Source organism: Bos javanicus, chromosome 19, assembly GCF_032452875.1.
Source record: "Bos javanicus breed banteng chromosome 19, ARS-OSU_banteng_1.0, whole genome shotgun sequence".
NCBI lineage: Eukaryota > Metazoa > Chordata > Mammalia > Artiodactyla > Bovidae > Bos > Bos javanicus.
This window is the reverse complement of record NC_083886.1, coordinates 10,872,766-10,885,125: the sequence shown is the minus strand read 5'-3', so window position 1 is coordinate 10,885,125 and position 12,360 is coordinate 10,872,766. Positions and strand designations below refer to the sequence as shown.

At 47.5% G+C, this 12,360-nt stretch overlaps 1 protein-coding gene across 14 annotated transcripts in view; it reads left to right on the top strand.

The window, feature by feature from the left end:
- The window catches only part of TEX14 (testis expressed 14, intercellular bridge forming factor), a 149,790-nt gene that overhangs the window by 100,138 nt on the left and 37,292 nt on the right, over positions 1–12,360 (top strand). For all 14 annotated transcript variants that reach the window (XR_009731199.1, XM_061390136.1, XM_061390130.1 and 11 more), the window contains 5 exons: positions 694–817; positions 2,121–2,299; positions 8,221–8,372; positions 9,481–9,671; positions 10,451–10,601. Coding sequence is in view for 13 of the 14 variants with exons in the window: in XM_061390136.1 (XP_061246120.1) it covers positions 694–817; positions 2,121–2,299; positions 8,221–8,372; positions 9,481–9,671; positions 10,451–10,601 (797 nt within the window). In the remaining variant the exon portion in view is untranslated. The remainder of the gene's footprint in view (positions 1–693; positions 818–2,120; positions 2,300–8,220; positions 8,373–9,480; positions 9,672–10,450; positions 10,602–12,360) is intronic.

Here is a 12,360-nt window from a genome sequence, read left to right as displayed (position 1 = left end):
ATAGACTCCCTGCATGTCTCTGAGGTCCAGCCTCAGGCCTGGCTGGTTCATCTGCAGCCCTCAAGGCCCACCATCAGGACCACGTGCGCTGTCTCTCCTCGGAAGACACGCCCATGGGTCTCAGTACCCTAGGTTTCCTGTGGCTCAGGGGTTAGTCCTTCAGGTCTTGCTGGGGCAGGAACTTCATCCTTGGTTGTATACCAGCACTACTGAGGCCTTGAAATAGTCCTTGGCTCATCAAGTTCACTCAGCTCCTATAAAGCCAAATCCTTCGTTTTGGGGAAGTCAGCCTAAAGGGACTCAAGGAGGCTGGACAGGCTCATAGTGTGGATTCTGATGTGAGGCTGGGTGGGATGTGTGACCTTGGGCCTGACCTCTCCCTGGTCTTTGCTTCCTGATCTCTGTGAGTGTAACTGTAATGGCACCTTTCCTGTAGCTAGTTGTTAGGATCAAGGTGATGTATGTCGAGTCCCTAGCTTAGTAGCTCTTAGTGACATTGTCATTCATGATCCTAAGCCTTCAGGTTCTGATCAGTGAAAAGCCAAGAATTCCATCAACAGAAAACTCGACCCCTACCCCATCCCACTTTCTTAGCAAAACATTGTGTGTAAATAGAATTTGTCTGGAGTGTGTTCAGGGAGCCCAGAAGAGAGGAAAGCACCGTGGTTTCATCCTGTCTCTCTGCCTCTGCAGCAAGTTGCGGCACCCCCACGTGCTGCAGCTGATGGCTGTGTGCCTGTCCCCGGACCTGGAGAAAACCCGCCTCGTGTACGAGCGCGTCACGGTGGGCACGCTGTTCAGTGTCCTCCACGAACGGGTAAATGCCTGTTGCCCTGCATTCTCCCCTTGCTGCCTTTCCCCGCCACTCCAGCTCTCCTTTCCCTTTCTCTCTCTTCTTTTACCCCAGGAGCAGAGTTCCCATCCGTGCATGCATAGAAGAGAAATCTCTTAATTCTTTACTCTGAGGGGGGGCTATATAATGCACCGTTTAAAGCTAATCAGCACATTGGAACTAGTGTGATTTTATTATTGTTAGTCTGGCTTCTTTAATCACACATCTGAGAGTTCAGTAGACCCAGAAAACACACAGCCACACTTTTAGCTCACAGTAACCAAACAGTCTCTGGCCCTATTTCCTGGCATTTTTACTTGTGCCCTACCACAGGGGCCCTCAGCTTCCCAGATCTAAGGGGGATCTTAGATGATCTAAGACGATCTAAGATGGCGCTGATGTAATAATAATAGAAATAAAGTGCACAATAAATGGCAATGGTCTTGAAGTATCTGGAGACATTATCTCCCCCACCCCCTCCTTGGAAAAATTGTCTTCCACAAAACTGGTCCCTGGTGCCGGAAAGGTTGGGGACCGCTCCCCTCTGGGACCTTTATATGCAAGGCCTTGTCTGTCCCTTCCTACTTTTCAGCTTTCCTAGTGAAGGGTATGGGGCACACAGACTCCTTGGGAGCTTGCTTTGGCCTGAAATGTGACTTCCAAAAGGTCCTGACAGACTGGTTTTTCTTTCTCCATGGCTTTGTTTAGAAGACCCTGGGCTGGAGCGAGAAGAGAGCCTGCAGGAAGGGCCCTTCCCTGAAACGGCTCACCCTTCCTCCTGCCCAGGTTTCGCCTCTCAGTGTTAGAGTTCCCTTTCCTCTTCTTGGGGGAGGGCGTTGACTTACAATGCCACTTCTGGGGAGAGAAGAGAACAGTTGTGACTGGGTATCTTAGTATGAGGGGATTTCTGTCCTGGAGTGAACTTTCTAGGTCCTCTGACCGCGGTAGGGGCTGGATTGTCCTTTATGTGTCAAGTTCTCCCGGAGCACAGGCTTGGCATTGCCAGTGGCGGTGGGGCTCACACTGGAGGTGCGGACCAGGTTTGAGGACTTTTATCCTCATTTTTTTCGTAGTATCAAGCAGCTTGGCTAAGGGAGAGGAACCCAGGTTTGGAGTCAGGGGGCCTGAGTCAGTGGGACCTCAGGCCGGTCACTTAACCTCATTGAGTCTTAGGTTCCCCACCATGACAGCAGGTGTCTGTCATGACACCAGGTGGCTGTCATGAAGGTCAATACAAAAGACTGGAAACTACAAAGCCTTCTGCAGCATCCTTTGTTCTTGCTTGCAGCGGGCCCAGTTCCCCGTGTTGCACATGGAGGTGATCGTGCACCTGCTGCTCCAGATCTCCGACGCCCTGAGATACCTGCATTCCCGGGGCTTTATCCACCGCTCCCTCAGCTCCTATGCCATCCACATTGTCTCCACAGGGGAAGCGAGGCTGACCAACCTGGAGTACATGATGGAAAGGTGGGTGCACCTCGATCATGACTTCCAAACAGGGTCTCCCCGGGGTGGGTGCTTTGCTGTAGAGAGAGAATCTGATCTGGGCAGGATCCCTCACTGGGGGGCTGAACTGCCTTATCAATGGAGGAAGAGGTTTTCCAGTGTCTTCTCCTGTCAGCCCAGGTTAGAGGGACTTTGGACAGTTACTTCTGTTCATTATAATAAACATTTGACAAGCGTGAGCACAAGTTAGCCAGACTGTAAGTTTTCAAAATTTTCTGTGGCTTCACACAGCCCAAGTATTTCTCACTCACCTTGCCGTGCAGTGTGTGTGTGTTGGGAAGGGGTGGCATTCACCTTGCTCTGCGTTTCTCCCTTCCGGGGCTCCACTGCCCCCCAGGCCTCAGCCTCCCACTGTGTCCTCTGCATTGCTGCTCAGCGAGAAAGAGCAAGCCTGGAGGGACGCGTGGCGGGGTTTAGGGACTACCGGAAGTGGGTGTATCATTACTTCCCACTTTACAGGGCCCAGCACCCAGTCACCTCTTCCCTGCAGGCAGGCTGGGAAATGCACCACAGCTGTGCATCCTGGAAGATGTGAGAAGGCGGTGGGTGCTGGTGAGCCTTACGATCCTGACCTGAGTAGGTGGGGCTCAGTGCAGGGAGGGAAGTAGTGATGAAAACGTCATCCTTACTCGAGGTTCCGGGCATGGGTTTCATTTCCCATTTGGCAGAAGTCAGAGTCCTCCTGAGAGTGGAGGGCTGGCCCTCGTCTCCTGCCCCTCAGTTCTGGGGGGCAGAGGATCTACCCTGTGCTTCCTTACTGTCCTCCACAGCTCTGAGCCCTGGGCCCAGGGCTGCTCGGGTGCAGCTGTGAGGCCTGAGCCTTGGGCAGACCCCTGGCTGAGACCTGCTTACCTCCGCTGAGCCTGGTCCTCACCCACCACCATCATCGAGGTTTTATTTCTGAGTCTCTGGCAGGTCTTACGTGCATACCTGCTAAGTCACTTCAGTCATGTCTGACTCTTTGCAACCCCATGGACTGTTGCCTGCCAGGCTCCTCTGTCTGTGGGATTTTCCAGGCAAGAATGCTGGAGTGGGTTGCCATGCCCTCCTCCAGGGGATCTTTCCGATCCAGGGATCAAACCCTCATCCCTTATGTCTCCTGCATTGGCAGGTGAGTTCTTTACCACTAATGCCACCTGGGAAGCCCCTGGCAGGTCTAACATCTCATAATTTACTTCTTAGAAAAGCTCTATGAGGACAGGGATTTCTGTTTTATCTGCTGCCATATCTCAGATACCTAGAGCAGGCCTCCACACAGCGGGAGCTCAGCATGTTCTTTATTTTTTTAATTAAAAATTTTTTTTTAAAATTTATTTTAAAACAATGTATTTATTTGGCTGCGCCGGGTCTCAGTTGCAGCACACAGGATTTTTAGTCGTGACATGTGGGATCTTTAGTTGCGGCAGGTGGGATCTAGTTCTCTGAGCAGGGATGGAGCCCAGGCTCCCTGCATTAGGAGGGTGGAGTCTTAGCCAGTGGACCACCAGGGAAATTCCTTTTTATTTTAAAAATTCTATTTTATTTATTTACAGACGATTTTGTTTATTTATTTATTTATGGCCATTCCGTGCTGTTTGTGGAATCATAGTTCCCTGCCCAGGGATTGAAGCCGCACCCCCTGCATTGGCAGCGTGGAGTCTTAACCACTGGACCACCAGGGAAGTTCCTCAACATGTTTTTTAAATGAATGAAGTGGAAAGACTATCAGCTCCCTGGGCCTTGTGTGCCCCTTGTCTCTCTGTCTGGAGAGGAGAGCACGGGTCAGATTGGGCTTCCCCTTGTGGGCCTTGGCAAAGGGTTTGAATTTAATTCTTAAAACACTAGGATACTGTGAAGGATTTTTTTTTTTGAGCAGAATGATGTTCTGGCTGATTTACAGGTTAAGAAGATCCTCCTCACTCTTGCATGGCGCAGGGCGGTGATGGGACGAGAGAGAAACAGGGGAGCAGTTAGCTGTGACTGGAGCCATTTTCCATTGGAAACCGGTGGAGGCCAGATAGCTCTCGCCAGTTGAGCTGCTGAGTCTCAGACCTGGTCCATTCTTAATCCCAGTGTCTCCCTCTGCCTACAAGATTAAGCCCCCGCACTTTCTAGAGTGGGAAGCCTTCCGCGGTGGGGGCTTCGCCCGCAGCGTCGCCCTCTTCACTTCCCACTCTGCCTGGCCGTCTGAGGCAGGCCATGCTGTTTCTCAGGGCTGCTCCTCACGCCTGGAGTATCTGGCACTCCTGTTTATCCTTTTAAATTCCACCACACCGCTCCCCGCCCCCCCGCTATGAAGCCTATACCAAAGCCCTTTCCCCGAATCACCGAGCATGCTTTCCTGCCCAGCAGTCAAGTGTCGGCCCCTCTGAATGGTGAGCAGGACCCATGCTACGGCTTGTTCATCTTTACCACCCAGCTCAGGGCCTGCCACATAGGAAGTGCTCAGAAAGCATTTGAAGTGAATCCTTGAAGTGATTCAGAACAAGGTTCACCACTTTGGCTATGTGTTCAAGAGCCGAAGGGTTTGGACATTTTTACCGTTGATAATAGACTTTTCAAGGTTGACAGAATCCAAGATGTTTGCCAGTGATGCAGCGCCACCTGTTGTTCTCATGGAGGTATAACAGTTTCTTTGATGCGCTCTCCAATAGAAACACGAATCTTAGAGTGAAACGGGGATTTGGAGATGGCCAGCCTTAACCCTCGGAGGAGGCAATGGCTCCCCACTCCAGTACTCTTGCCTGGAAAATCCCATGGACGGAGGAGCCTGGAAAGCTGCAGTCCATGGGGTTGCTGAGGGTTGGACATGACTGAGCGACTTCACTTTCACTTTTCACTTTCATACATTGGAGAAGAAAATGGCAACCCATTCCAATGTTCTTGCCTGCGGAATCCCAAGGGACGGGGGAGCCTGGTGGGCTGCCGTCTATGGGGTCGCACAGAGTCGGACACGACTGAAGTGACTTAGCAGCAGCAGCAGCAGCAGCCTCAACCCTGGGCTTCCCTGGTGGTTCAGATAGGAAAGAATCTGCCTGCAGTGCAGGAGACCTGGGTTCTGTCCCTGGGTCAGGAAGATCCCTATCCCCTGGAGAAGGGAATGGCAATCCACTCCAGTATTCTTGCCTGGAAAATTCCATGGACAAAGGAGCCTGGGGGACTACAGTCCATAGGATCAGAAAGAGTTGGACATGACTGAGCAACTAACACACACACACAGCCTCAACCCTGGGGCTTCCAGGTGGCTCTAGTGGTAAAGAACCCACCTGCCACTGCGGGAGACGCCAGAGACGCTGGTTTGTTCCCTGGGCAAGGAAGACCCCCTGGAGGATGGCATGACAACCCATTCCAGTATTCTTACCTGGAGAATCCCATGGACGGAAGAACTTGGAGGGCTATTTATTGTCTAGAGTAGCATTCCATCTCTTGATGTGAAAATGATACAGCAGTTTCTCCTATTCTTCAACTCCTTCTTAATGGAGTCTTTAGAGCTGGAATTGACCTCGCAAGTGGTATCATATAGCCATAGCCAAATGTAAATTTGATGATGTCAAAGCCGAAGCTGAAAAGAATTCCCTGGGACTTTCCTAGTCTACTGGCTAAGACCGTGTGCTTTCAAAGCAGCAGCCCAGGTTTGATCCCTGGTCAGGAAAGTAGATCCCGCATGCTGTCACTAAGAGTTCACATACCCCAACTAAAGATCCTGCATGCCGCAATTAATACCCGATGCAGCCAAATAAATAAATATTAATAAAAAACTCCTTTCCTACATTCCACTAGCATTAACAGAGAAGGAAGAGGGATTGTAAGAGAGGAAAGTGAATGGAAGTAAAAGAGAAAGGGCATAAATTCCGATTGTAAATGACTTGTCCCTTGCCTTAGGTAGCCTAAAAGGCCTGAGGAGGTCAGTGAGCGTCTCCCTTGGACAATCACCCTACAATATGAAGAGCCAATTGTGCTAGGTCCTCAGAATATATCTCTGACAATAAAACACTCCACTGCTTTTCCTGTGATACTAATGTCATATTTTGCATGTATACCCATGCTGTTCACACAACACCAGGCCACACCTGCCTATTCAGCAATACAACTACAGAGTCTAAAAATAACATAGCTTCGTGGCTTCCTAAACTTACTGCCTGCAATCAAAAGTTCTGCTGAGAGCAGACTTCCCTGGTGGCTTGGTGGTAAAGAATCTGTCTGCCAATGCAGGAGACACGAATTTAATCCCTGGTCCAAAAAGATCCCGCATGCCATGGAGCAGCTAAGCCTGTGTGCCACAACTACTGAGCCTGTGCTCTGGAGCCTGTGCAAGAAGGGAGACCACCACGATAAGAAGCTCGCCCCCCACACCTGGAGAGTAGCCCCTGCTCGCCACAACTAGAGAAAAGCCCACACAGCAATGAAGTCCCAGCACAGGCAAAAGTAAATAAAATTATTTCTTAAAAAAGTTCTGCTGGGAGAAGTATTACCTAGAGAAGTTTGTTCAAAGTCTGAGAAGCTCATCCCATCCTCTAAAAGCTTTCCTCTGTCAGCAAAAAGAACTTCTAGTTACTTGCTTTTTGAATAGAAACTTAATTCTTTTTCTGGCTGCCTTGCATCACTGGCGGTGGAATCTCTAGTTCCCTGACCAGGGATTGACCCTGGGCCTTGGCAGTGAAATCGCTGAGTCCTAACCACTGGACTGCTAGGAAATTTCTAAACACTTAATTCTTAATTATCAACCAGTGGTCATCAAGTCTTTACCAAATGCTTACCATTTACATTCATACTGGGCTTTCCAGGTGGCTCGGTGCTAACGAATGCGCCTGCCAGTGCAAGAGATGCAGGTTCGATCCCTGGGTGGGGAAGATCCCCCGAAGAAGGCAGTGGCAACCCACTTTGGTATTCTTGCCTGGGAAATCCCATGGACAGAAGAGCCTGACGGGCTACAGTCTATGGGGTCGCAAAGAGTCAGACATGACTTAGCAACTAAACAACAACATTCGTATTAATTCCTTACTTGCTTAGTGCTTTGTGGCTCGCAGAGCGTTTCCACACATGTGATCTCATTTGATGCTCATGACAGCTGTGGGCAGAAGTCAGCGCTGATTTCATCCTGAGGGCTTTTGTTGGCCCAGAGGACATTTAGGACACTGACTTAGTTCTCAAGGAGCCTGGTTGCAAAGTTGAGTTATTCAAGCAAATCAGTGAAACTTTGAGGATAAACTAAAAGGGCTCATTTCCAAGAGGGCAGAGCTCAGAAAAGAAGCAATCATGAAGAGTTGGAAGAGTCCCAGAAGGCTTTGAGGGAGGCTTGAAGGGGTTCTTGAAAAAGTCTTAGGTTCATTTATTCAAAAGTAAGCATTGAGGCCTTGGTGTAAGTTTAGAGTTCTGATGATATAAGAGTTAAGAGGCCTGCCTCATGGAGCAGATAATAGCAGATGATAAATAATAAATCAATAAACAAGAAATTCAGATAATAAACGCTCTGAAGCCAATAAATTGGGACTACTTTAGATGGTCCGTAAGTCCTCTCTGAGGAGGTGATTTTCGAGCTCTTGTTTTAATTATAAGAAGCACACAGTCATGCTAGGATCTGTGGGCAGAGCATGCTCTCAGAAGAAATCACCAGTGCAAAAACCTGAAGTAGTGATGTGTTTGTCCCATTGGAGAAACTGTGAGAGGGCCCCTGTGACTTGGGGAGTGAGTGAGCAGGAGGGAGTGGCCAGCTAAGGTGGGGCAGGGCCTGCTCATGTAGCAACAGTAAGGAGTTGAAACAGCAGGCGGTGTGGGTTGCTTCAGGGTCTAGCTGGGTTTCTAGAAGCTCAAGGAGGTTATCAGCAAGTGTTTCCCTCATGTGCTGCGTGGTGATCACGGTGGCCCTTTCAGGCGCCAGCCCCACCTTACATTTCCTTCTGTAGCCAGGATGGGGGTGCGCACAGGGGCCTGACTCGAGTGCCGCTCCCCACCCAGTTGTACAACTGGGCCGCCCCGGAGGTGATCATACAGAAGGCAGCCACTGTGAAGTCGGACATCTACAGCTTTTCTGTAATCGTCCAGGAGATTTTAACAGGTGGGTCAGAGAGCACACCAGCAGTGACCGAAGTCCCTGTTCCTAGGTTGGGTTTTTTCCCCCTGAAGAGTCACTTAGTGTTATGAGAATGCAGGACACAGGGAAAAAAGACTTTAGGAAACCTCTTTGTGTTTATGCAAGATATGATCCCTCAGAAATCATTCTCTTTTAACCTGTTCTTTAAGATTCAGCAAAGCCCACCTATTGGCTTGTCAATGGTAGTGCATTTAATCCAAGGAGAGTTTTTAAACTGAATATTGCTGTCAGTGCTTAGGGGTCTCTGTGAGGTGCCCCTTGAGAACCTGTTTCCTTTTTCTTTTTTAATTTTTGTTGAAGTATAGTTGATTTACAGCATTGTGCCAGTCTCTGCAGAGTGACTCAGTTACACATACGTGTGCATTCTTTTTAATATTCTTTCCCATTATGGTTTATCACAGGATATTGAGTAATGTAGTTTCTTGTGCTATACAGTGGGACCTTGTTGTTTATCCATTCCATTCTAAATGTAATAGTGTGCGTTTACCAACCCCAAACTTCCAGTCCATCCCTCTCTTTCCCCTCTCCCCATTGGCAACCACAAGTTGTTCTCTGTGTTAAGAATTTACAAACGAGAGGAAAGGACTGGCCTCTGAGAAGTAAATGGAAATCAAACACACCCAGGATCCATTGTACGTATAAGCAGTGTCACTTAAAAGAAATAGAAGCCCTTCCAAATGTACAGGACTCTGAGGTGAAGGTATACATACCACATTCACTGCCGGAGTGAGACTCAGCCCCATTGAGTAGTGTTTACCGTCTCAGAGGCAGAGCCTCGCCTTCTGTGACAGGAATGCACTGGGCAGGCCAGCCCGACACAGGAAACATTCCCTTGTGGTCCCCAGGTCTGCCGGCCTGAAGTCCACACCTACAGCGGTCTGACACTGCTTCTTCCTGTCTCTGTGACAGGGATCTCCCTGTTATTTGGGTCAGTTGGTTTCTTCTTTGTTATTGAGCTTCCAGTAGTTTTTCTAGAGAGAAATTAATTTTAAAAAGGTTGAGCAACTTGACAAAAGTTAGCCAGTTTCATCTGATTTCTTAATGTTTCTTCTTCTGGCTTTTTCCTTAACAGACAACGTACCTTGGGATGGCTTAGATGGCTCAGTCATTAAAGAAACCATAGTCTTGGGAAATTATTTAGAAGCTGATGTCAGGCTTCCGAAACCTTACTATGATATTGTTAAGTCAGGCCTCCAGGTCAAGCAGAAAGATAGAACTATGAACCTTCAAGATATCCGGTATATTATGAAGAATGACTTAAAGGTAAGCTCTAAAGTTGTTAGGGGTCTGTATTTGCTTACCTATCTCAGGGGAGATTAGGGAGTTAAGAGACCAAGAAGAAGCTAGAGATCGAGTTGTAGGAAGTTTTGGAAATCCTTTCATGACACTCTTTCTGTGTTCCCAAGAAAAGCCTAATTGCCTAATTTTGTGAGGGCAGCAGGAAATTGCAGAGGGAGGCTGGAGAGGGTCAGTTTGTAAAAGGGGCACCCTGTAGGCACATAGTGTGATTCAGTGGATAGCAGCTTTAGTTACTTTAAAACAAATAACTTTATTTATTTCTTTATTTTTGGCCATGCCGGGTCTTTGTTGCTGCACAGGCTTTTCCTCTAGTTGTGGTGAGTGGGGCTACTCTGTAGTTGTGGTGCACCGGCTCTCACTGTGATGGCCTCTCTTGTTGCAGAGCATGGGCTCTCGGTGTGTGGGCTTCGGTAGTTGCAGCTCCCAGGCTCTAGAGTACAGGCTCAGAAGTTGCGGTGCAGGGGCTTCATTGCTCCATGGCATGTAGGATCTTCCCAGATCAGAGACTGAATCCGTGTCTCCTACCTTGGTAGGTGGATTCTTTACCACTGAGCTACCAGCGAGGCCTCTGTTACTACTTTTCAAAGTATTGGTAATCACAGTGAGTTCATTTATGAGAACTACAGTGAGTCTACCCAACAGGAGTAACAGGGAGTTTATCTGACACCTAGATATGTTTCTAAAATACCAGTGACATTCAGATGATTGCATATATGTCCTTAACAGTATTTCTCTTGTTACAGGATTTTATTGGAGCCCAGAGAACTCAGCCAACTGAGAGTCCCAGGGTGCAGAGATACGAATTTCATCCTGATGTCAATGTCTGTCTAGGACTAACTTCAGAACATCCAAAAGAGACCCCTAACTTGGAAATAAAAGAGCTGAAGGAAACAGGTATGGCCTTAACTCAAGGTTTTGACATAACTCTGTTTTGAGAGCTGCGACTAATCGACTCCTCCAAATTGTACCCGTAACTTATACTGGGAACGATGACTGCCTTAGGAAACAAAATCAAGATCCTTAAAATTAAGTTAAATTTTATGGGCTCCATATATACCTTTTCCAGAACTGGGCAGTAACAATCTATTTCTTTCTAGTATGATTTAGGAATGTATTCAATTGTTTCATAAGTAAACATGGTGATTTTTATTTAAAATTATTATCTGTTCATTGTTGCCCTAAAGGTCCGGGAGCAAGCAATGAGAATGAGAGCGGAACACGAAATCTGGTGCAGTGGGTCAGGGGGCCTGCAGCCTCTATTGAACTGAGGTGCAGAGTCCACTCTGAGTCCAGTTGTTACTCCTGACTGCAGAGTACAAAACTTTCCTTGATCTATCTTTCCCAAGACACTGCACTAACATAGTCCAGATCCCCTTGTTTTCACCCCAGGCCGTTCCCTCATGGGATGGTCTCGGGAACAGTCAGCAAGAGTGTAGGCGGTGTTCATACCTAACACCAACCCACTGTTCCAAGGTCCATGCTTTCATGACCCCAGTCATACTCCCTTCTGGGTCTGGCCTTGGGGTCTGTTAGAAGGCTATTATTCTAAGAAAAACATGATAAATGTTTTTCATCATTGTTGATACATCATCAACAGTTTCTTGATATATGCTGTTTTTCCAGGTGCCATTTCTATGAAATTTCTCAAGGCTGTGAGTGTACATTATTAGAAATTCCCACTACAGTTCATTATAGAAAATTTAAATAATATGAAGAAAAAGATCACTTAAGAAGATTTTAATTTCTTACAAATGATTTGTTAACATTTTGGTATTTCCTTCTAACCTTTTTCTTAAAGCCTTACTACTTTTTAGTGTACTTGGAAACCTTTGAACTCAGAGCTGCAAAGAACCTTGCAGTCATCTGGTTGATGCCCTCATATTCTAGATGAGAAAACTGAGGTTCAGAGAGGTGTGATTTGCTCATGATTCCAAGCTGATTACCCAGTTGGAATTCAGGCATTTGGATTCTAGCCAAGTGACTTTTCTCTTGACTCTGCGCAGGCCTGGAGGCCTCCAGAATGGCTCTCCAAGGTCTCATTACTTTGACTTCTCCATCCCATTTTCTGCAAGCTGTACACCATCAACCAGGGGTGGTGGGTGGTCAATCCTGGAGTTATTTTTTAAGGTATTCTTTCTCTCACAGTGCAGTGGCTTCTTGGGCAGTGTCTTGGCTCCTTTTATCAGATGCTCACAAAGAGCATGACTTGAACTGACATGAATATTCAAACACTGTGTGTGTAAAGAAAGTGTGAATTTAGTCCTAAGATTCAGGGGCCTATAATTCACTTGTCCTGATAGTTAGGCATTTTTGAACATACTATAACTTAAGCATAAGCATTTTTTCCTGGGTTTGATCCTTCCCAAATTTTCTTGTTTTTAAAATAATTTTATTTACCTATTATTTTTGGCTGTGCTGGGTCTTCATTGCTCGGTGGGGTTTTTCTTTAGTTGCAATGAGTAGAGGGTACTCTCTAGTTTGCGGTGTGCAGGCTTCTCATTGTGGCGGCTTCTCTTATTGCAGAGCTCGGGCTTTAGGACTCATGGGCTTTAGTAGTTGCTGTTCCTGGGCTCTAGAGCACCGGCTCAATAGTTGTGGCACGCTCGCTTGGTTGCTCCTTGGCATGTGGGATCTTCCTGAATGAAAGATAAAA